Source organism: Pristiophorus japonicus, chromosome 18 (genome assembly GCF_044704955.1).
Source record: "Pristiophorus japonicus isolate sPriJap1 chromosome 18, sPriJap1.hap1, whole genome shotgun sequence".
Classification (NCBI taxonomy): Eukaryota; Metazoa; Chordata; class Chondrichthyes; family Pristiophoridae; genus Pristiophorus; species Pristiophorus japonicus.
Genome location: NC_091994.1, coordinates 35,999,407 through 36,021,283, shown reverse-complemented (window position 1 = coordinate 36,021,283; position 21,877 = coordinate 35,999,407). Strand labels below are relative to the sequence as shown.

Sequence of the window (21,877 nt, the reverse complement as noted above, 5' to 3'; positions counted from 1 at the left end):
AGGTCTACCTTAGCCCTTGCAAGGGAGCCTGGCAAGATCTGGAGGCCAGTTACCGCTCGCCTAGGGTGCTGGACAAGATTGTTCAGAGTGCTGTCCTACAGGGGTCGAGCACTGGTCATAAACTAACTGCTGGCCTCTATACTGTGGTACCATTTGGTCACCTTGATCTCTCCACCTGAGTTTGTGGCCAAGATACAGAAGAAGCTAGTTGACTTCTTCTGGGACAAAAGAAAGCATTGGGTCCTGAGTCCCCGCTTAGGGAGGGCAGTCAAGCGCCAGGTTGCGACTTTCCTGCAGATATAACTGTGCTTGCAGGATCCTCCTGTGCGCTGGGGACGTATTTCTTCTGTCAGCTGCACGGTTGCAATTACAACTCTCAGCTCCTGTTTATAAAACTGGGGTGTAGCTGTACCTCCTTGCACGAGCAGCCTGTCTTTTACCAGGAACTGATCAGGATTTGGAACATGGTCATCTCCAGCCAGTATTCTCCCCTGTTATGATTGATGGCTATCCTCCGGAAGCCGCAGCACAGGAATCCAGACCCCCACGACCGCGGTTTCAGGTGGCTGGCGGAGGGGAGGCCCTGGCGGGCAAAGTGACCAGAGTCAGTGACGTACTGGATGGTGCAAGAGTGGGCTGGAATTTGCCAGAGGAGCTGGCACAGCACATGTCCAGTTTGCAGCCAAAGTCATCAAGAAATTAAAAGAGGTACTTGGCCCTGACTCCACTAGGTCGGTCGAGGAGGCTCGAGCGTGTGGAGCAATCCTGGAGCGACTGAACCCTGTTCAAACAGAATTTCTCGTTGGCGCTAGGCCCCGAAACCTCCCTCATCACACCTTCAGCCGTCTCTCTAGGATCCTTTCCGTGTCTTTCCACTCTGCATGGAGGGCTTCCTGTACAGACAGCTCTTGCATACTCTCCACTTTATCTTCTTCATCTTCCATCTGCACATGCCATCTTGCCATCCGGAGGAGGCGTGGGTCCTCAGTGAAGGGCTCTCTACGCGGAAATCCTCCCTTTCTCTTGGGGACTTGGCATGCGGGGTGTTACATGGAGTAGTCTCGTGCAACAAATTTTTAAGTAGGTTGACGAGTCCATGTTCCATGTATACACAGACAGAGAGGTTGCAGCCCCTCTTCCAATATTTGAAGGGGCTACTCCTCAATTTTTGGTTGGACCAGTCCCACGCTTCTCATCCTTGGGCACCCGGTGCAGAGGGAAGTGGGCAGATCAGAGGACCTCCTTGTTGGACTACTCCTGCACCTGGCAAAGGTGGCCATTAACCGCTCCAGGCAACGGGCGGTTGAGGGATCGTTTGGCTCGACTGCCTGCCTCTCTTCCACGAGTATGCATAGTCCACATTGAGGCCTTCCACGACCGGTAGGCATCGGAGAGATTGAAGTGCTTCATTACCTCTAGAAAAAAATTCTGATTTGAGTTTCATTTAAATTCGGTTTAATTTATGGTTTATTGATTGTGCCCCTTTAAAAAAGGAGCACTTGCTGCCTTTTTTTATTTGTGATGGCATCAGCCATCAATCACTGAAATCAACATATAAAAGATGTAAGCAACTTAAGACTAAGCTCTAGTATTCTATCCTTTACCACCTCGCTATCTGACTTTTACTCATCATCCCTCTCCTCAAAAAAACAGGCCTTCACCCTCTCCATCCTTGCAAACAACTGCACCATCTCCAACCTCCCTTTCCTTTCCACAGTCCTTGAACGTGTTGTCGCTTCCCAAATCTGTCCCCATCTTTCCCGGAATTCCATGCTTAAATCCCTACAATCAGATTTCCCCCATGCCCCCCCCCCCCCCCGCAACAGAACTGAAGCGGCTCTTCGCAAAGTCACAAATGGCAGCCTTTGTGACTCTGTCCGACCACACAGTTCTGTCCATCAGAATTCGGCCAGCTCGGTCAGTAGTGGTGCTACTGAGCCACTCTTGGTGATGGATATTGAAATCCCCCACCAGAGTACATGCTGTGCCCTTGCTACCCTCAGTGCTTCTTCCAAATGGGGTTCAATATGAAGGAGTACTGATTCATCAGCTGAGGAAGGGCAGTTGGTGATAATCAGCAGGAGATTTCCTTGCCCATGCTTGACCTGAAGCCATGAGATTTCATGGGGGCCTGAGTCAATGTTGAGGACTCCCAGGGCCACTCCCTCCCGACTGTATATCACTATGCCGCCACCTGTAGTGGGTCTGTCCGGACACTCCAGTGCAGTACTGAGGGAATACTGCACTGTTGGAGGTTCCGTCTTTCGGATGAAACATTAAACCGAGGTCCCATCTGCTCTCTCAGATGGACATCAAAATAATGCCATGGCATTATTTTGAAGAGCAGGGAAGTTATCCCCGGTGTCCTGGCCAATATTTATCCCTCAACCAATATCCGATTATCTGGTCATTATAACATCGCTGGTTGTGGGAATTTGCTGTGTGCCAATTGACTGTTGGAATGGAGGAAAAAGCATCAGTGACTACACTTCAAAATTACTTCATTGTCTGTAATGCGCTTTGGAACGTCCTGAGATTGTGAATGGTACTATATAAATACAAGTCTTTTTTTAAGCTAAGCTAGAACAAAAACAAAAATGAAGCAGAGTAAAGAAAAACATTGACCCGAATTTAAACTGCCCTTGCCTGACAGAAACCTAGGTAGATATCCCCTTCATTTCGGAATTAATTGAGTGGTACATTTGAAATCATTTAACTGTTTGCGGATACATAAACACAGACACTGGTACAATTTGTTATTGTATTCTCGAGAGTGAAACCATTGAACAACATATTGCTCAGAATCACAGATCTTCGAAAAAAGTTAGTCAATACTCCTGATATACAGTGAGAATCCAGGCATGAACTAAGGATCCCAGATGTAAACATGTGTTAAAATAATCTGTGTAGTTACTGCGGGAGCGCAAGATTGCATTTCTGAAACTCTTTGCTTCGGCGCAGTCTGGAGAAATCAAAAGGGTTAAAAGTTGGAAGATTGAAGTTTGGATTAAAAACAGGATGCTTGGATCGAAACAGGCTGCTAGACGATATGGTACTTTTTAGCCTTTGAAACATTGAGTATTTGAGTGTAACTTATTACTATGCGAATAATAATCTATGCATGGAATCCTCTGCTGATCATGTGAGTTGTATATAGTAATTCATGACATTGTCTGTATTTGAGTGTACCTTGTTACTATGCGAATAATAATAGTAATTCATGACATTGTCTGTATTTGAGTGTACCTTGTTACTATTTGATGACATCATCTGTATGTTAAACGATCTGGTTTGTGTATTGTAATTCAGAAAGCAGTTAGCCGTGATTTCAGGACAATTCTACATTGTTGCATGTTAATCATCTAAATGTACTATAAGAGTTCAAAGGCTTTTTCGGTATAAAGATGAGTTTGACATTGGACTGCCCAGACACTGGAATCTCGGAAGGTGTGTCACAAGCAACCACGGAACTTGGAGCAAGCTAGAGCTGCCTTTGTGAAGTATCTCAGTAACTTCCATACTGGGTTTGTTCAGTATGAATGTCTAAATAAAAGACCCGATCCTGCCTTTACTACAACTGAGTGTGTGCGTAATTCGATGTTTAAAGCAACAAAGCGAAAAGAGCAAGATAGCTTTACAACAGTTATTAATTAAGCACATATTTTAAATTAAATGTAACAACAGTAATCAGTAAAAACTGCTGTTTAGTTCATCAAAGTACAGGACATAAAACATATAATAAAATATATAAATATAATATATATTAAATGCAGCATGTGTGACAAGTGCTCCATTGAAAACTCCTGTAGCAACCTGCTTTTATAAGAAATGCCATTATAAAAGTATCCAAAAATATCCTGAAATATTGTTTATCCATAATATCCCATTATATAATGTCCCTGCCACATAAAGTCATTCTTTTACTGAGTCTCCTGCAGAAAATTGCTCACTATTCCAGGATCGTTCTAAAATGCAAAGATAACCCCTGGCTTCTCGTCTCCACTACAAATCTTCTGAAACCCCGCCTCCTCCACCCTCACCTCCTACAAATGCAAGGAGCTCTTGGTCTTCTTTGTCACTAAGATTGAGACCATCCGTTCAGCTGCCTCTGCTGCTTCCCTCTCTTCCCCTAGCCCACCAAGCCAAACTTCCATCAAGGCTCCCCCCACCCCACCCAGCCCTACCCCTGAACTTGCATCTTTCTCTTAGTTTCTCTCCTATCTCCCCTCATGTCCTCTCTGAACTCAACTTGTCCATGAGACCCACCTCCTGCTCCCTCGACCCTATTCCCACCAAACTGCTGACCACCCGACTTCCCTCCCAGGCCCCCACGTTAACTGATATTGTTAACAGTTCCCTCTCCTCAGGTACTGTCCCTCTCCCCTTCAAATCTACCGTCATCGCCCTCCTCCTTGACCCCTCTGTCTTTACAAACTACTGCCCCATCTCCAACCTCCATTTCCTCTCAAGTCCTTGAACATGTTGTCACCTCCCAAATCCAAGTCCATCTTTCCCGCAACTCCATGTTTGAACACTTCCAATCAGGTTTACGCTCCTGTCACAGCACTGAAACAGCCTTTATCAAAGTCATAAATGATATCCTATATGACTGTGACAAAGCTAAACTATCTCTCCTCATCCTTCTCGACCTGTCTGCAGCCTTTGACATGGTTGACCACACCATCCTCCTCCAACGCCTCTCCTCCGTCGTCCAGCTGGGTGGTACTGCCCTCACCTGGTTCCATTCTTACCTATCGAGTGATAGCCAGAGAATCACCTGCAATGGCTTCTCTTCCCGCTCCTGACGGTTGCCTCTGGAGTCCCCCTCTTGGCCCCCTCCAATTTCTTATCTACATGCTGGCCCTCAGTGACATCATCCAGAAACAAATCGTCAGATTCCGCATATACACTGATAACTCGCTCTACCTCACTACCACATCTCTCAACCCCTGCACTGTCTCTGATTTGTCACACTGCAGCCGGAATCTTCCCAGCATTGCGAGTGTGGGTTTGAAGGTGGACCCGCTGTCAAAATGGCCCTGACTAACAGCGGGTCAGGATCCCACTCTGAACCCACCTCCGTGTGAGTTTCTCAGCTGTCAGATCTGTGTTTGGATAGCAGACTCGACAGCAAGCGGCGGGATAGGTACTTAACATAATTAAAAGGTACTTAAATGCTAGTTAAGAGGCTTAAAAACAGGAACTTACAATTTTACCAACCTTTTGAAAGGTTTGCCGTCCCTCAGGTTTCGCGCCAGGTAAGTGGAGTTGGGTTCTCAGTAACTTTTGCTTTTGCTCGTTGGCAGCTGCAGTTGTTCACGTTTCAATGTCAGAAGCTGAAGTCTTTAGGTTTTGGCAGAGACTTTTGAGCTGTATGCACTTTGGAAGTGTTTGCAGTGAACTCTCTATTCACGGTCACCTCCTTGGAGCAACCTCTCTCACCATTGACAGGGTGCTTCTATCATCTCAACCTCACCTGCATCTCAATCTCACCTGCCATCTGTTCCAGCAGCATCGGTGCCCTTGAAAAAATCTCACCTTGGTCCTTAGAATCCCACCACGATCAGCCCAAACACCAACATCACTAAACACACCAGCATCAGTACCAACAATACCAACCTTCTCCACAATCACCTGATGCTGCACAGTATACAGGGCATCAGTGTCCGGGAGGTCAGTGATGGCCTCACCATGGCCATATTTATTTCACTTTACGCTGTACACCATGACTGCCACATGATGTGCCAGGTTGGCACCACCCCACACCAGCTCCATAAAGCATCCCTGCAATGTCCAACCCATTCCTTTCACACTCATCACCATTGTGGGGGGTACCCCTATGTCTCACCATTCACTGCAACTCACTAAGCCACTTCCAAAGGTGCCCACAATTCTGCCCAAGAACGCAAAGTGCTGAAATTAAAGATTTCAATATTTGACAATACATCAACATTAACTATACGTGAACAATGGCTAAAGGACCCACTTGCCTAATCTTGGTGTGTGTTGTTAGTTGGTATAATTGGACAAGGATGAGAGTGAGTGTGAGGGGTGGCTAGTGAAATGCAGAACTGATAATGTAGATAGACAGAGAAAGAGAGTGATGGGAGGTGCAAGGTAAGTTGGTGTGACTAAGAATGTGCAGGGGTAAAGTAGGGAAGCCAGAGTGGTGGAGATGTGATGAGTGGAACAGCAGGATGAGCTGGAGTATGGCTTTGTAGTAACATTTCGTGATCTAATGAGATCACTTAAAGGTTTGCGCCACAGCAGCTAGCTCCTCCAGACGACATCCCTGCTTGTGCCCTCGTGCAATGTGCAATCAGGCTGCGTTGGGTCTCCTGGAGAGGTCTCTTCTGTCCATTAGAATGAAAGAGAATCTCCCTGCGTGCTGTGACTCCCTCCATAAGCATCTAGAGGGACTCATGGGAGAGCCTGGGTGCAGCAGTGCACCTTTGTGCAGGGTTTGTCAGTGTTTGCAGCAGTTCAATGCTGCAAAAGACTGACAGATGAACTGTTAAAAAAAGTTGGCCGTTTCCTCTAAGGAAAGCAGCTGATGACATGTCATCAGACGATGTCATCAGACTCACTTCCAGTTAATTGGCCGGGAAACCCGCAGGGTGGGCTCAACAAGCCCCAGTCATGGAAAATTGAAGGAAGAGGGCGGACTGCACTTCGGAGCAGGTTTCCCATGCTACACCAATGCTGCCCACATCAAACGCACCTCTGCTGGCGAAATCCTGGTCTGCATGTCTGACCTCCAGTTCTTCCTCCAACTAAATATTGGGAAGACCGAAACCATTGTCTGATGTCCCTGCCACAAATTCCGTTCCCTCGCCACCGATTCCGTCCCTCTCCCTGGTCACTGTCTGAGACTGAACTAGACCATTTGTAACCCTGCCATGCTGTTAGACCCCGAGATGAGCTTCCAACCACATATCCGCTCCCTCACCAAGATCGCCTACTTTCACCTCCGTAACATCGTCCGTCCCCACCCTGCCTCAGCTCATCTGCTGAAACCCTCATCAATGCCTTTGTTATCTCTAGACTTGACTATTCCAATGTTCTCCTGGCAGCCTCCTGCCTTCCACCCTCCATAAACATGAACTCATTCAAAGCTCTGCTGCCCGAATCCAAACTCGCACCAACTCCTGTTCACCCATCACCCCTGTGATCGCTAACCTACATTGGCTCCCGGTCTGCCAATGCCTTGATTTTAAAATTCTCATTCTAGTTTTCAAATCCCTCCATGGCCTCACCCCTCCATATCTCTGTAACTTCCTCCAGCCCTACAACCTTCTGAGATATCTGTGTTCCTCCAATTCTGGCCTCTTCCACATCGCCTATTTTTATTCGCGCCATCATTGGTGGCCATATCTTCAGCTAACTAGGCCCCAAGCTCTGGGATTCACTCCCAAGCCTTTCCGCTTCGCTACCTCTCCCTCCTCTTTTATGATGCTCCTTAAAACCTATCTCTGTGACCAAGTTTTTGATCAGTCCTAATATTTCCTTATGCGGCTCGGAGTCAAAATTTGTTTGATAACGCTCAAGGTGAAGCGCCTTGGGACATTTTAGTACGTTTGAGGTGCTATATAAATGCAAGTTTTTGTTGTTGTTAAAATACATTGTTGTTTCTAATAGCACAAAGTAAATAATGTCAAACACTGCCATGACAAAAAAAAATTGTTCTCTATCTAGCATGTACCTCACAATAAGGCTCCACATTGATACAGCATTGATAGCTTGAAATCCCATCTATTTTCATCGTTATACCTTTAAGAGATCAAGTGGAAAAAGTTTCACAGGTGAAGACAAAGAACTACTTCTGTCTGCTCAACCTCATGAGCTTCCATTACAAGCATTGTACAGTTAAATGATGCATGCTAAGTATCAGTGTAATGACAACTGATAGCCACAAAACTTGAACAGACTATTAAACATAATGGGGTAAAATCGGATATGGGCGGGGATGCAAAACAGGCTGGACTGCAATGCACGGCCATTATACTCCCTGCCAAATTTTCAGTTCCATTGACTTTAATATCATTGAATATCAGATGTGTCGTATAACAGGTGGTATAACAGTGCTTCCACCTGCTTTGCATTGTTGTCCATATTCAATTTGACCCTCAGTGTGTAAATTCATCAATGATCTGGTAGACTAATGCATTTAACCACCCACCTTCTGCAAGTCTCCATAACTTATTGCTTGGATTGTAGATGTAAATATATTCACCGATTATTGTCACCACATGCTGCTTTACAAACACTGCTGCCTCTAATGTGGCATTATTGAGCTGTATAACAGAAAGATAACATTTAAACTACTGGTTCACATCACGTGTTCTTAGAACTAACAATGAGGCACCAAAAACGACATCAACCAACTGGAATGTTGCAAATTTCGAGTGACAGCCTATAGGGAACAACTACGTAAAAATTGTGTAGCGGCCCATTTGGGGCAAAAACTTTTGCAGGAGTGCAAAAGTATCGCCGGGCACTACACAATTAAACCTGACGCGAACTTCCAGTTTAGCGCTCCAGGAGGGAAGTGGACGCTAAATCAAGCGCCACCACTTCCCTTGGAGCGCTAAATGGAGCAAGAGGGGCGGTAGCAGCAGAGCGCTGCACAATGTCCCGTGCAGTGCTGCCGGATTCACAGGCTCCTTCCCTCCCTTAAAGGGAAGGCCAATGCTGAGGTCATTTCAAGGTAAGGCTGGAATGGTCGGGAAGGCATCTGCAATCCGCGAAGAGCAGCCCCAAGCACTCTAAAAGAGTGCAGGGTTGATCAATCGCGGGATGGAAAAAATTCAAAAAAAACTGAGGTGATAATAAAATTTTGGCCTACCTGACCACCAATGCCTTAAATTACCGCTCCCCAAGCGACTGGCCAAGGTCACGTCTCCATGCAGCTGCCATTGTTGACGCCTGGCGATGCTGCAGGGGACGGAAGCAAATTTAAGATCCGGGGTGATAACAGGCGCTATGCACCAGATGATGTCACGATCTCCAGGGCGCAGGAGATTGAGGTGTTAAGTTTTAGTGCAACCCGCCATGCAAGTTCACAGCCGTCGGTAATTTTGCCACAACCAGATGGTCAGCAGTTAGTGGCCCATTATCGTCCCCGGTGGCGCTCACAGGAGGCACAAAGGAGGCCAATTTCTCCCCCCTAATTCCATGACATTGCTAGATTACAAAATTTGAACAATATGCACCTGCTTATTAAACGTGCTTTTTTCTTACACTCTCTGCTTATAAAATGTAGATGCCTTCATGGAGGAATGATAGAAACACTCCTCACCCCTTACAGAGGTGTGACTGGTTGGTTTGTCTTCCAACCATTGTGCTACTGTAAATCTCAATGCTGCTTTGTTATGAAAATTTATATAAATGTTCAGATTTTATTGAGTTAAAGCAACTATTTAGTTGTGGGTGGAGATTGCCTTGTAATCTCTGCAATCATGAAATATAGGGGCCATTATTGATCACTATTGCATCAAACATTTACACCACTAGACTTTTATAAGCTACTTCCAGCTACACATGCCAGATCAGTTACTCAACTGCCCACAATTGCACCAGGCAAGTGAGAGGCTTGTTTTCAACACATTCATCAGAGGGCAAAAAAAGACAGGTGCAGCTAGACCTCAACTGTTATGTGCACAACAGTCTGATTAACATAAAACAGGATTCCCAGAGATAGAATCTTCTTGGCATCCACTTCGAGCATCATTATGTCCATTTTGCCAAACAATAAACAGGGGTTCAAATACAGAGTCAGTCTGGCACTTATCAGACTCCATTTTGTATCTCCACATCACATTTCCCTTTCAACCTTGGCAGTCACTTCTTCCCTCCCACTCTCCCCAATCAGCTTTTGCAAAGACTGTGACCATGGCCACATCTTGGGCACCACCAGAGGTTGGTTGGTGAAGCGGGTGAGTGGGAGTGACAAACCACTCAGCTGGTCCACAGCAGCTGCAGGCTAAACTTACATTTTGAGAGGGCCCCCCACTCCCTTTGTGAAGGGGGCTATTCAGGCCAGGAAGCAGGCCAAAAGCCAGGAGTGGACCCAAAGGTCAGTTCTGTATTCCACTGGCCAAAAGAAACATAGGAACAGGAATAGGTCATTCAGCCCCAACAGCCTGTTCTGCCATTCAATGTGATCATGGCTGATCTGTATGTTAACTCCATCCACCGGCACTGGCTCCATATCCTTTTATAACCTTCACTAGCAAAAAAAAATCTACTGATCTCAGATTTAAAATTATTAATTGAGATCGCATCTACTCTTTTTTATTGGTGAGAGTTCCACATTTCTACCACCCTTTGCAAAAGTGTTCATAAATTCTCTCCTGAATGGCCTGGCTCTGATTTTAAGGTTATGTCCCCTTGTCCTAGGTTCACCCGCCAGCCCAAAAAGTTTCTCTCCATCTGCCCTATCAATTAGTTTCAAAATCCTAAAATCTTCAATTAAATCACCCCTTAACATTCTATGGTTCCAGGGAATACAAGCCTAGCTTATGTAATCTCAATTTATAATCTAACCCTTGGAGCACTAGCAACATTCTGGTGAATCTGCGTTGCACTTCTTCCAAGGCTAATACATCCTTTCTAAGGTGCGTACCTAGAACTCCTTGCGGTCCCTCGCTCGGACGATGACATAGTCGAGCAGGTGCCAGTGCTTGGAGCGAGGGTGCTGCCATGAGGCCTCATGGCAGCACCCTCGCTCCAAATACTGACACCTGCTCGACTATGTCATCGTCTGGTGATGACAAGGTCATGTTCTAGGCATTTTGTCAGGAGCAGGGTACCGCTGCAGTTCGTTTTCCCTACCCCCTCTCTTCCAATCACACCTCCCCAGAGGTCTGTGCCTTACCAACTCTGGTGTTGAAGTCGCCGAGGGGGATCAATTTGTCATCCGTAGGGATTGGGACAGGGATTGTTCGAGGTTGGAGTAGAATTCCTCTTTGACCTCATCTGTTGCATAGAGTGTTGGGGCATACGCGCTGATAACTGTGGCGCACTGGTTCCGGATAGGGTGAACCGGAGGGTCATGAGATGTTCGCTTATCCCGCAGGGGAGTCTCTGAGGCGGCTGACCAACCCGCGCCATGACAGGAGCCAACGACTGCTGGCGTAACATCGCCTAATCCGTTCCATAAGAACATAAGAAATAGGAGCAGAAGTAGGCCATTTGGCCCCTCGAGCCTGTTCCATTATTCAATACGGTCATGGCTGATCTGATCATGGACTCAGTTCCACTTCCCTGCAGCTCCCCATAACCCTTTATTCCCTTATCGCTCAAAAATCTGTCTATCTCCGCCTTAAATATATCCGGAATCAACCTGGTCAACCTTCTCTGAACAGCCTCCAATGCAAGTATATTCTTCCTTAAATCGGGAGACCAAAACTGTACGCAGTACTCCAGTTGTGGCCTTACCAATACCCTGTACAGTTGTAGCAGGACTTCTCTGCTTTTATACTCTTTCCCCCTTGCAATAAAGGCCAACATTCCATATGCTTTCTTGATTACTTGCTGTACCTGCATACTAACTTTTTCTGTTTCATGCACAAGCACGCCCAGGTTTCTCTGTACTGAAGCATTTTGCAATTTTTCTCCATTTAAATTATAATTTGCTTTTCTATTTTTTTCTGCCAAAATGGATAACCTCACATTTTCCCACATTATACTCCATCTGCCAGAGTTTTGCCCACTCACTTAGCCTGTCTATATTCCTTTGCAGATTTTTTTGTGTCCTCCTCACAATTTGCTTTCCCACCCATCCTTATGTCATCAGCAAACTTGGCAACATTACACTCGGTCCCTTCATCCAAGTCATTAATATAGATTGTAAATAGTTGACACCCCAGCACCGATCCCTGCGGCACCCCACTAGTCACTGTTTTCTAACCGGAAAATGACCCATTTATCCCGGCTCTCTGTTTTCTGTGAATTAACCAATCCTCTATCCATGCTAATATATTACCCCCAATCCCATGAGCTTTTATCTTGTGCAGTAATCTCTTATATGGCACCTTATCAAATGCCTTCTGGAAATCCAAATACACATCCAGTGGTTCCTCCTTATCCACCCTGCTCATTACATCCTCAAAGAACTCCTGCAAATTTGTTAAGCATGATTTTCCTTTCATAAAACCATGCTGACTCTGGGAAAATGCTGGAGTCCATTATAAAGGAAGCAATAGCAGGACATTTGGATAATCATGATTCAATCAAGCAGAGTCAGCAGATGACAGATGTTAGGCTAACTGGTCTATAGTTTCCTGCTTTTTGTCTGCCTCCTTTTTTAAATAGGGGTGTTATATTTGCGGTTTTCCAATCTGCTGGGACTGCCCCAGAATCCAGGGAATTTTGGTAGATTACAACCAATGTATCCACTATCTCTGCAGCCACTTCTCTTAAAACCCTAGGATGTAAGCCATCAGGTCCAGGGGACTTGTCCGCCTTTAGTCCCATTATTTTACCTAGTACTACTTCATCAGTGATAGTGATTGTATTAAGTTCCATGATCAACATTAATATAGCCTCAAAGCGGCGACGGCAACAGAAGCAATGCCGCAGAAAAATTAATGCCAGGGCACTCAAAGACCCAGTTAAGAGAGCTCGATACAGCCAGCACCTCACCACCAACCTGGCGACCCGCGATGACCCCAAGGCGCAGAGAGGCCACAGCGCCTGGTCTGCCCCCAAGACCACCATAACCAGCGCCTGCGAAGAGACGCTCGGTCACTCAACCAGGAAATACTGGTTTGACGGGAACGACCAGGAGATCCAGGAGCTACTAAACCGCAAGCGCAGTGCATTTCTGAACTTAAAGCTGCAACCCAATTCGGGAGCAGCTAAGCCGCACTACAGACGGCTGAAGGCCGAGGTCCAACAAAAAACCTGCGACCTAAAGAATAGATGGTGAGTGGAGAAAGCACAGGAGATCAAGCAGCTGGCAGACAGCCATGACGTGCAAAGATTCTTCACCACAGTCAAGTCCACCCATGGCCCAAGCACCCAAGTCCCCACCCCACTGCTGGCCAAGAACGGGAAGACACTCATTCAGGACACCGAGGCAGTCAAGGCCCGCTGGAAGGAGCACTTCAAAGATCTCCTTAATCAAGACTCTGCCTTTGACAGTAGTGTCCTCGACTCCATCCCGCAGCATGCTACCCGCCACCATCTCAGCAAAACCCCAGCCCTGCACGAGGTAGAAAAGGCCATCCATCAGCTCAAGAACAACAAGGCATCAGGAGCAGATTGAATCCCCGCCAAGGCACTAAAGTATGGTGGAGAAGCACTATTGGCACGAATGCATGATCTCATCTTTCTTATCTGGAAGGAGGTGAGTATGTCGGGAGATCTCAGAGATGCCGTAATCATGTCTATCTTCAAAAAGGTGGACAAGTCCGACTGCGGCAATTACAGAGGAATCTTCCTGCTGTCGGCCACTGCGAAAGTCATCACTAGGATCCTACTCAACCGTCTTTTCCCTGTGGCTGAAGAGCTTCTCCCAGAGTCATAATGCAGACTCCATCCACTAAGGGGTACAACGGACATGATCTTCACCACGCAACAACTACAAGAGAAATGCAGGGGATCGCACCAACCCTTGTACAAGGCCTTCTTTGATCTCACAAAGGCCTTTGACACTGTTAACCGTGAGGGACTATGGAGCGTCCTCCTCCATTTCAGCTGCCCCCAAAAGTTTGTCACCATCCTCCGCCTGCTCCACGACGACATGCAAGCCGTGATCCTGATCAACGGATCCACCACAGACCCAATCCACATCCGGACCGAGGTCAAGCAGGGCTGCGCCATCGCGCCTGGCTCTTCTCAATCTTCCTCGCTGCAATGCGCCATCTCACTCTCAACAAGCTTCCCACTGGAGTGGAACTAAACTATAGAACCAATGGGAACCTGTTCAACCTTCGTCGCCTCCAGGCTAGATCCAAGGTCGTCCCATCCTCTGTCATCGAACTACAGTAGGCGGGTCAGCGCTCAGAGGCCGAACTCCAAACCATCAACATCTTCACCAAAGCGTACAAAAGCATGGGCCTTACACTAAACATTCATCAGACAAAGGTCCTCCACCAACCTGACCTCACCTCACAGCATTGCTTCCCGGTCGTCAAAATCCACGGTGTGGCCTTGGACAATGTGGACCATTTTCAATACCTCGGGAGCCTACTTTCAGCAAGGGCAGTCATCGACAACAAGTTCCAACACCGCCTCCAGTGTGCCAGCACAGCTTTCGGTCGCCTGAGGAAGAGTGTGTTTGAAGACCAGGATCTCAAATCTGGCACCAAGCTTATGGTCTCCAGGGTAGTAGTGATACGCCTATACAGCTCAGAGATGTGGACCACATACATTAGACACCTCAAAGCGCTGGAGAAGTACCACCAGTGCTGCCTCCGCAAGATCCTGCAAATCCACTGGAGGATAGACGCACCAATGTCAGCTTTCTCGATTAGGCCAACATCCCAGCATCGAAGCACTGACCACACTCGACCAGCCACATCATCCGCACGCCTGACACGAGACTCCCAAAGCAAGAGTTCTACTCGGAACTCCTACACAGTAAGCGAGCCCCAGGTGGGCAGAGGAAATGTTTCAAGGACACCCTCAAAGCCTCCATGATAAAGTTCAATATCCCCACCGGCACCTGGGAATCCCTGGTCCAAGACCGCCCTAAGTGGAGGAAGAGTATCTGGGAGGGCGCTGAGCAGCTCGCCGAGACCATGCAGAAACCAAACGCAGCCCGCGGAAGCTGCGAGTGGAAAATAAGACTACTCACCCGCCCTTTCCTTCAACGACTGTCTGTCCCACCTGTGACAGAGAGTGTAATTCCCATATTGGACTGTACAGTCACCTGAGAATTCACTTTTAGAGTGGAAGCAAATCTTCCTCCATTTCGAGGGTTGCCTATGATGATGATGATGATGACCCAGAACTGTATTCCAGATATAGTCTAACCAAGGCTTTGTGTAGCTGTAGCAAAACTTCCTCCGCTTTATATTCTAGCCCTCCAGTTGTAAAGGCTAATATTCATTAGGCTTTTTGAATAATCTTTGCACCTGACCACATTGTGTGGACCCCATAGTCTCTTTGGACCGCCACTGTTCCTAGCTTGTCAGCATTTAAAAATACTCGGATCTTTCCTTTTTTGGTCCAAAATGGATAGCCTCATGATTGCTTGCATTGTAATCCATCTGGAACAGTTTTGCTCACTCATTTAATCTATTAATGTCTCTGTAATTTTATGCTCCCATCTACACTATTTGCAAGACCACTAAGGTTTGTGTTATCGGCAAACTTGGATGTATGGCTCTCTGTTGTGTTATCTAAGTCATTAATAAAGATCGTGATTAACTGAGGCCCCAGCACAGATCTTTATGGGACACCACGAGTCACTTCCTTCCAATTCAAGTACATATCCTTTGTCCCTACTCTCTGTCATCTACCGCCTAACCAATCTCCTAACCTAGTCAATAATTTGCCTTCAATTTATAAGCCTTAATTTTAGCTAACTGTCTCTTGTTTGGAACCTTTTCGAATCTCTTCTGGAAGTCCATGTCCATAGATGTTCCCGTCTACTACTTTAGTTACTTCCTCAAAAAATTCAATTAGGTTCGCTAGACATTACCTACCCTTTAGAACATAAGAATTAGGAACAGGAGTAGGCCATCTAGCCCCTCGAGCCACTCAACAAGATCATGGCTGATCTGGCCGTGGACTCAGCTCCACTTACCCGCCCGCTCCCCATAACCCTTAATTCCCTTAGTGGTTAAAAATCTATCTATCTGTGATTTGAATACAATCAATGAGCTAGCCTCAACTGCTTCCCTGGGCAGAGAATTCCACAGATTCACAACCTTCTGGGAGAAGAAATTCCTTCTCAACTCGGTTTTAAATTGGCTCCCCCATATTTTGAGGCTGTGCCCCCTAGTTCTAGTCTCCCCGACCAGTGGAAACAACCTCTGCCTCGATCTTGTCTATCCCTTTCATTATTTTAAATGTTTCTATAAGATCACCCCTCATCCTTCTGAACTCCAACGAGTAAAGACCCAGTCTGCTCAATCTATCATCATAAGGTAACCCCCTCATCTCCGGAATCAGCCTAGTGAATCGTCTCTGTACCCCCTCCAAAGCCAGTATATCCTTCCTTAAGTAAGGTGACCAAAACTACACGCAGTACTCCAGGTGCGGCCTCACTAATACCCTATACAGTTGCAGCAAGACCTCCCTGCTTTTGTACTCCATCCCTCTAGCAATGAAGGCCAACATTCCATTCGCCTTCCTGAATACCTGCTGCACCTGCAAACTAACTTTTTGGGATTCATGCACAAGGACCCCCAGGTCCCTCTGCACCGCAGCATGTTGTAATTTCTCCCCATTCAAATAATATTCCCTTTTACTGTTTTTTTTCTCCAAGGTGGATGACCTCACATTTTCCGACATTGTATTCCATCTGTCGAACCTTAGCCCATTCGCTTAACCTATCTAAATCTCTTTGCAGCCTCTCTGTGTCCTCTACACAACCCGCTTTCCCACTAATCTTTGTGCCATCTTCAAATTTTGTTACACTACACTCTGTCCCCTCTTGCAGGTCATCTATGTATATTGTAAACAGTTGTGGTCCCAGCACCGATCCCTGTGGCACACCACTAACCACAGAGTTCCAACCCGAAAAGGACCCATTTATCCCGACTCTCTGCTTTCTGTTAGCCAGCCAATTCTCGATCCATGCTAATACATTTCCTCTGACTCCGCGTACCTTTATCTTCTGCAGTAACCTTTTGTGTGGCACCTTATCGAATGCCTTTTGGAAATCTAAATACACCACATCCATTGGTACACCTCTATCCACCATGCTCGTTATATCCTCAAAGAATACCAGTAAATTAGTTAAACATGATTTCCCCTTCATGAATCCATGTTGCGTCTGGCTTTGTCATGTATCTTACATTATTATATATAACTGTATCCTAACATGCTATACATGATTGTAATAAGATATGACCTGTAACCACCAGCATACCTTACCACCAGGGGTGCACTTCCAAGAGACAGGTATATAAGGACAGGTCTCAGGCAAGTGCAGCATTCCAGAGCTGTGAAATAAAGGTGCAGGTCCAGAGTGACCTTGACTTCACTACATGCCTCGTGTGAATCTGTACTGAGCAGGACTTTAAAGTGGCGACGAGTTACGGGATTACAGAATCCACAGAATGGCGAACAATGGATCAGATGAAAAGTACCAATGCTGGAAACAATTGGGAGGACTTTATAGAAAGGCTCCAGCAAAGCTTTGTAACCAAAGACTGGTTAGGAGACGACAAAGCAGACAAGTAAAGAGCCCATCTCTTGACCAGCTGTGGCTCGAAAACATACGCTTTAACGAAGGATCTGCTGGCACCCGAGAAACCAGCAAGCAAGTCGTTTGAAGAATTGAGCACACTGGTAAGAGACCAGCTGAAGCCAGCGAGCAGCCTACACATGGCCAGACACAGGTTCTACAACTACAGACGCTGTGTGGGCTAGAGCATACCCGACTTCGTGGCGGAACTTCGGAGGTTGGCTAATTTATGTGAGTTCTCCGATGAACTGAGGAGAGAAATGCTGAGAGACGTTTTCATTTAAGGAATAGGCCACGCAGGCATATTCCGAAAGCTCATAGAGACCAAGAACCTGACCTTAGAGGCAGCAGCACTGGTTGCAGACATTCTTTGGAGGGGAAGAAGAAACGAGGTTGATTTACAATGCAGGTACGACAACTAACGAAATATCGGAACAAGAAGTTCACAGCATCAAACAAGCTGCTACCTCCACACACAGACAAAACCGGGAGAACAGGCTCTCGACAGCAGGCAGTGGCGCCAGAAGCCATCAAGGGCCACAGGAATGGCCGTTCACACTTCATCAACCCACAATGCGAGCAATCAACTACAAACTGAGAGAAGCTCAAGAGAGATCAGCCAGACGCAGCTCATTCTTTGGGAACAAACGAAGCAGTCTGTGCTGGAGGTGTGGGGGTGGGCACTCGTCAAGGGGATGTCGATTTCAGCAGGCTGTTTGCAGGAACTGTGAATATACAAGGTATTTGGCCCGCATGAGCAAAAAAACGGCAGCTCGGCTGGTATACGAATCGGATGGGTCGGAAAGCGGACTAGAAGACGGTGGGGACAGTACCTGGGACACCGATGTACAGTGGGTCAACACGATCAATGGCCGCTGCACCTACAATAGGACGCCTCCTATAATGATACTCAACGGGATACCTGTCAACGTGGAGCTGGATACGGGAGCGAGTCAATCTCTCATGGGCGCTCAACAATTTGAACAACTGTGGCCGCATAAAAGAGACAGACCAAAACTCACAAGGGTCGACACCAAGCTAAGGACCGATACCAAAGAAATCGTACCAGTCCTCGGCAGCGCCATGCTCTCTGTCACACACAAAGGGACAGTGAACCAACTTCCCCTGTGGATTGTCCCTGGAGACCCCCCAGCAGTTATAAATCGATTTGAACATCTCTTTCAGCCAGGTGTGGGCACTTTCAAAGGGGCCAAAGTCAAAATCTACATCACACAGGATGCTAGACCGATCCATCACAAGACCAGAGCTGTACCCTATGTGATGAGGGAAAAGATTGAACACGAACTAGACAGGCTTCTGCGGGAAGGCATTATATCACCTGTGGAATTTAGCGACTGGGCAAGTCCCATTGTCCCAGTCATGAAGCCTGATGGATCCGTATGAATCTGTGGGGACTACAAATCTACCATAACTGTTGAGCAGGAGGTCCGTTCCTCTAATGACATGGCATGCACATCATCCCATTTCCAGTTTAGTTTTGCCAGCCAGCTTCTCCCCAGCAATGCTGGGGGGTCTCCGGGGACAATCCACAGGGGAAGTTGGTTCACTGTCCCTTTGTGTGTGACAGAGCATGGCGCTGCCGAGGACTGGTACGATTTCTTTGGTATCGGTCCTTAGCTTGGTGTCGACCCTTGTGAGTTTTGGTCTGTCTCTTATGCGGCCACAGTTGTTCAAATTGTTGAGCGCCCATGAGAGATTGACTCGCTCCCGTATCCAGCTCCACGTTGAGTATCATTATAGGAGGTCCCTACAGGACCAGTACCCGCTGCCCAGAGCGGAGGACTTATTTGCCACATTGGCTGGAGGTAAACTTTTCTCAAAATTAGATCTCACATCTGCGTATATGATGCAAGAATTGACCGAGGAATCCAAGCTACTCACCACCATCAACACACATCGAGGCCTTTTCATGTACAATCGATGCCCATTCGGCATCAGGTCGGCAACTGCCATATTCCAGCGCAACATGGAGAGTCTGCTCAAGTCCATCCCGGGGACGGTTGTATTTCAAGACGACATACTTATCACGGGCAGGGACACTGACTCCCATCTCTGTAATTTGGAGGAAATACTGAAGCGGTTGGATCGGGTAGGCCTACGAGTCAAGAAATCCAAGTGCCTGTTTCTCGCACCAGAGGTTGAATTTTTGGGCAGAAGGATTGCCGCTGATGGAATCCACCCAACAGAGTCCAAAACAGAAGCAATTCGCCTGGCACCCAGGCACCGGAATGTCTCAGAACTGCACGCCTTTCTTGGGCTACTCAATTACTTTGGGAACTTTATGCAGAACTTAAGCACGCTGCTGGAGCATCTCCACGTGCTACTCAGGAAGGGGTACGATTGGTTTTGGGGGGACGCCCAGGAACGCGCCTTCAATAAGGCACGCAACCTTCTGTGTTCCAACAGTGTTTTGACTTTCTTTGATCCAGGTAAAAAGCTAGTTCTCACATGCGATGCGTCAACGTATGGGGTTGGGTGCGTTTTGCAACATGTCAATAGTGCGGGCAAATTACAACCCATAGCTTATGCCTCCAGGTCACTTTCGCGGGCGGAGCGCGGGTACGGAATGGTAGAGAAGGAGGCGATCGCGTGCGTGTACGGTGTCAAAAAGATGCACCAATACCTTTTCGGGGCCAAGTTCGCGTTAGAAACTGACCACAAGCCCCTCACGTCCCTCCTATGGGTTGTAATTTGCCCGCACTATTGACGTGTTGCAAAACGCAATGTATGGAGGCTGAGGACCACCCCCCTGCTTTGCCTTTGTATTCTGTGTTGCTGGATATGTTGAACATGTGATTGATGTCAATGGTGGAAAAAGTGGGGTGTGGGCGGGGGTTGGGTGTGGTACTTATGAATTCAGACCAATGTTGGTATAAAATTTGTTATTGAACATAACCTTGTTGCGCATTGTCTCAGATAGCTGTACCATTACACACTGTTGATTCCTTAACATGAAAAGGGTTAAATACAACTTAACATCAATTAACGTAAAACACCAAGGTGATGGGCACCGTTGATGTCTGAGCTGCACACACATAGCAGTGTGTCAGTGTTGTCACTCACATCAACGCTCTTTCAGGCAAATCGTTCAGATTTCAGCTCCTCATGTAAGAGTGGGATTTCGTTCAGAACAGTTCCACTTTTTGTGGGCGGTTTTTTAGGCGAGCGATATTGTGGGTGATGTGTGCGATGTGGGTAAACTGACAGTGAGCGATCTCTCCTACGCGTTAGTTTCGCCAAATGTGCTCTTTACGACAAAAAAAAGTTGGTGGGCGGTATTATTGAATTTCGGCGTTAATTCCGTGTGGAAAGTAACGCTGGGCGACATTATGGGCGTTGATTTCACCCATAAAAAGTGGGCGGGCGGTAATATTTTTTCCTGGCATAACCACATGGGGAAAGTAACGCTCGGCGATAAGTTTTCTAAAAATGCCCGTCAGTTTCCATTTTGTGCCAAAATGGGCGATATATGGGCGTTATACGTCATTTCAGCAGTAAAATGGCCGTTAAGCATGCAAAAAAAGTGGAGGTTCTAGCCCGTGGTCCAGACGGATTACATCCATGCATTTTAAAAGAATCTAGGGAAGTAATAGCAGAAGCTTTACTACACATATTTAGTAATTCTTTAGAAAAAGGTATAGTGCCACAGGACTGGCGGATATTTAAGAAGGGAGATAGAACATGTCCAGGGAACTATAAGCCAGTCAGCTTAACATCAGTGGTAGGAAAAATAATGGAATCCCTACTAAAGGGGAAAATAGAATATCTAGAAACAAAAAATATAATGAATAGTCAGCATGGATTTCAAAAGGGAATGTATTGCTTGACCAACCTTATTGAATTTTTTGAAGAGGTAACAGAGAACGTCAACAAGGGTAATGCACTAGATGTAATTTATCTAGATTTTCAAACGGTCTTAGTACCACATAATAGACTAATAAATAAGATCAGGGAATGCGAAGTCAGGGGACAAGTAGCAGAATGGATAGCAGCTGGCTTCAAGACAGAAAGCAGAGAGTAGGCAATTTCCCCCATGGTGCGTTAAGGGGTCAGCGCAGGGCAGTAAGGGCCCGCCGCGCACAACAATTATGTCATCTGCGGTTGCGCAGTGGCCCAGGGTTTGGCACTGGCAGCACCTCTGCAAATTCCCAGACGATTTCTTGGGAGTTGGTAGCGGCACCCCCCTCCCCGGTGAAAACTGTCTTGTCCCCCAGAGGCGTTAATGGGGCTAGAAAAAGTGGCAATTTCACCCCAAGCCTTTGAGTATATTAAAGGCTGAGATAGATAGATTTTTGGACTCGTGGGGAATCAAGGGATATGAAGATCGGCCAGGAAAGTGGAGTTGAGGTCGATAATCAGCTATGATCTTACTGAATAGCGAAGCAGGCTCGAGGGGCCATTTGGCCCACTCCTGCTACTACTCCTTATGTTCTTATAGTGTGAATGTATTTAAGCGGCAATTAGTTAAACATATGAGGGAGAAGGTAATAG

General features: G+C 46.7%; 1 protein-coding gene across 2 annotated transcripts in view; it reads right to left on the bottom strand.

Moving 5' to 3' along the window:
• Nucleotides 1–21,877, bottom strand: part of LOC139228656 (cation channel sperm-associated auxiliary subunit delta-like) — a 195,436-nt gene that overhangs the window by 139,022 nt on the left and 34,537 nt on the right. For both annotated transcript variants that reach the window (XM_070859879.1, XM_070859878.1), the window contains 2 exons: nucleotides 8,180–8,294; nucleotides 7,703–7,770 (listed from right to left, as the gene is read on the bottom strand). In XM_070859879.1, the coding sequence (XP_070715980.1) occupies nucleotides 7,703–7,770; nucleotides 8,180–8,294 (183 nt within the window). The remainder of the gene's footprint in view (nucleotides 1–7,702; nucleotides 7,771–8,179; nucleotides 8,295–21,877) is intronic.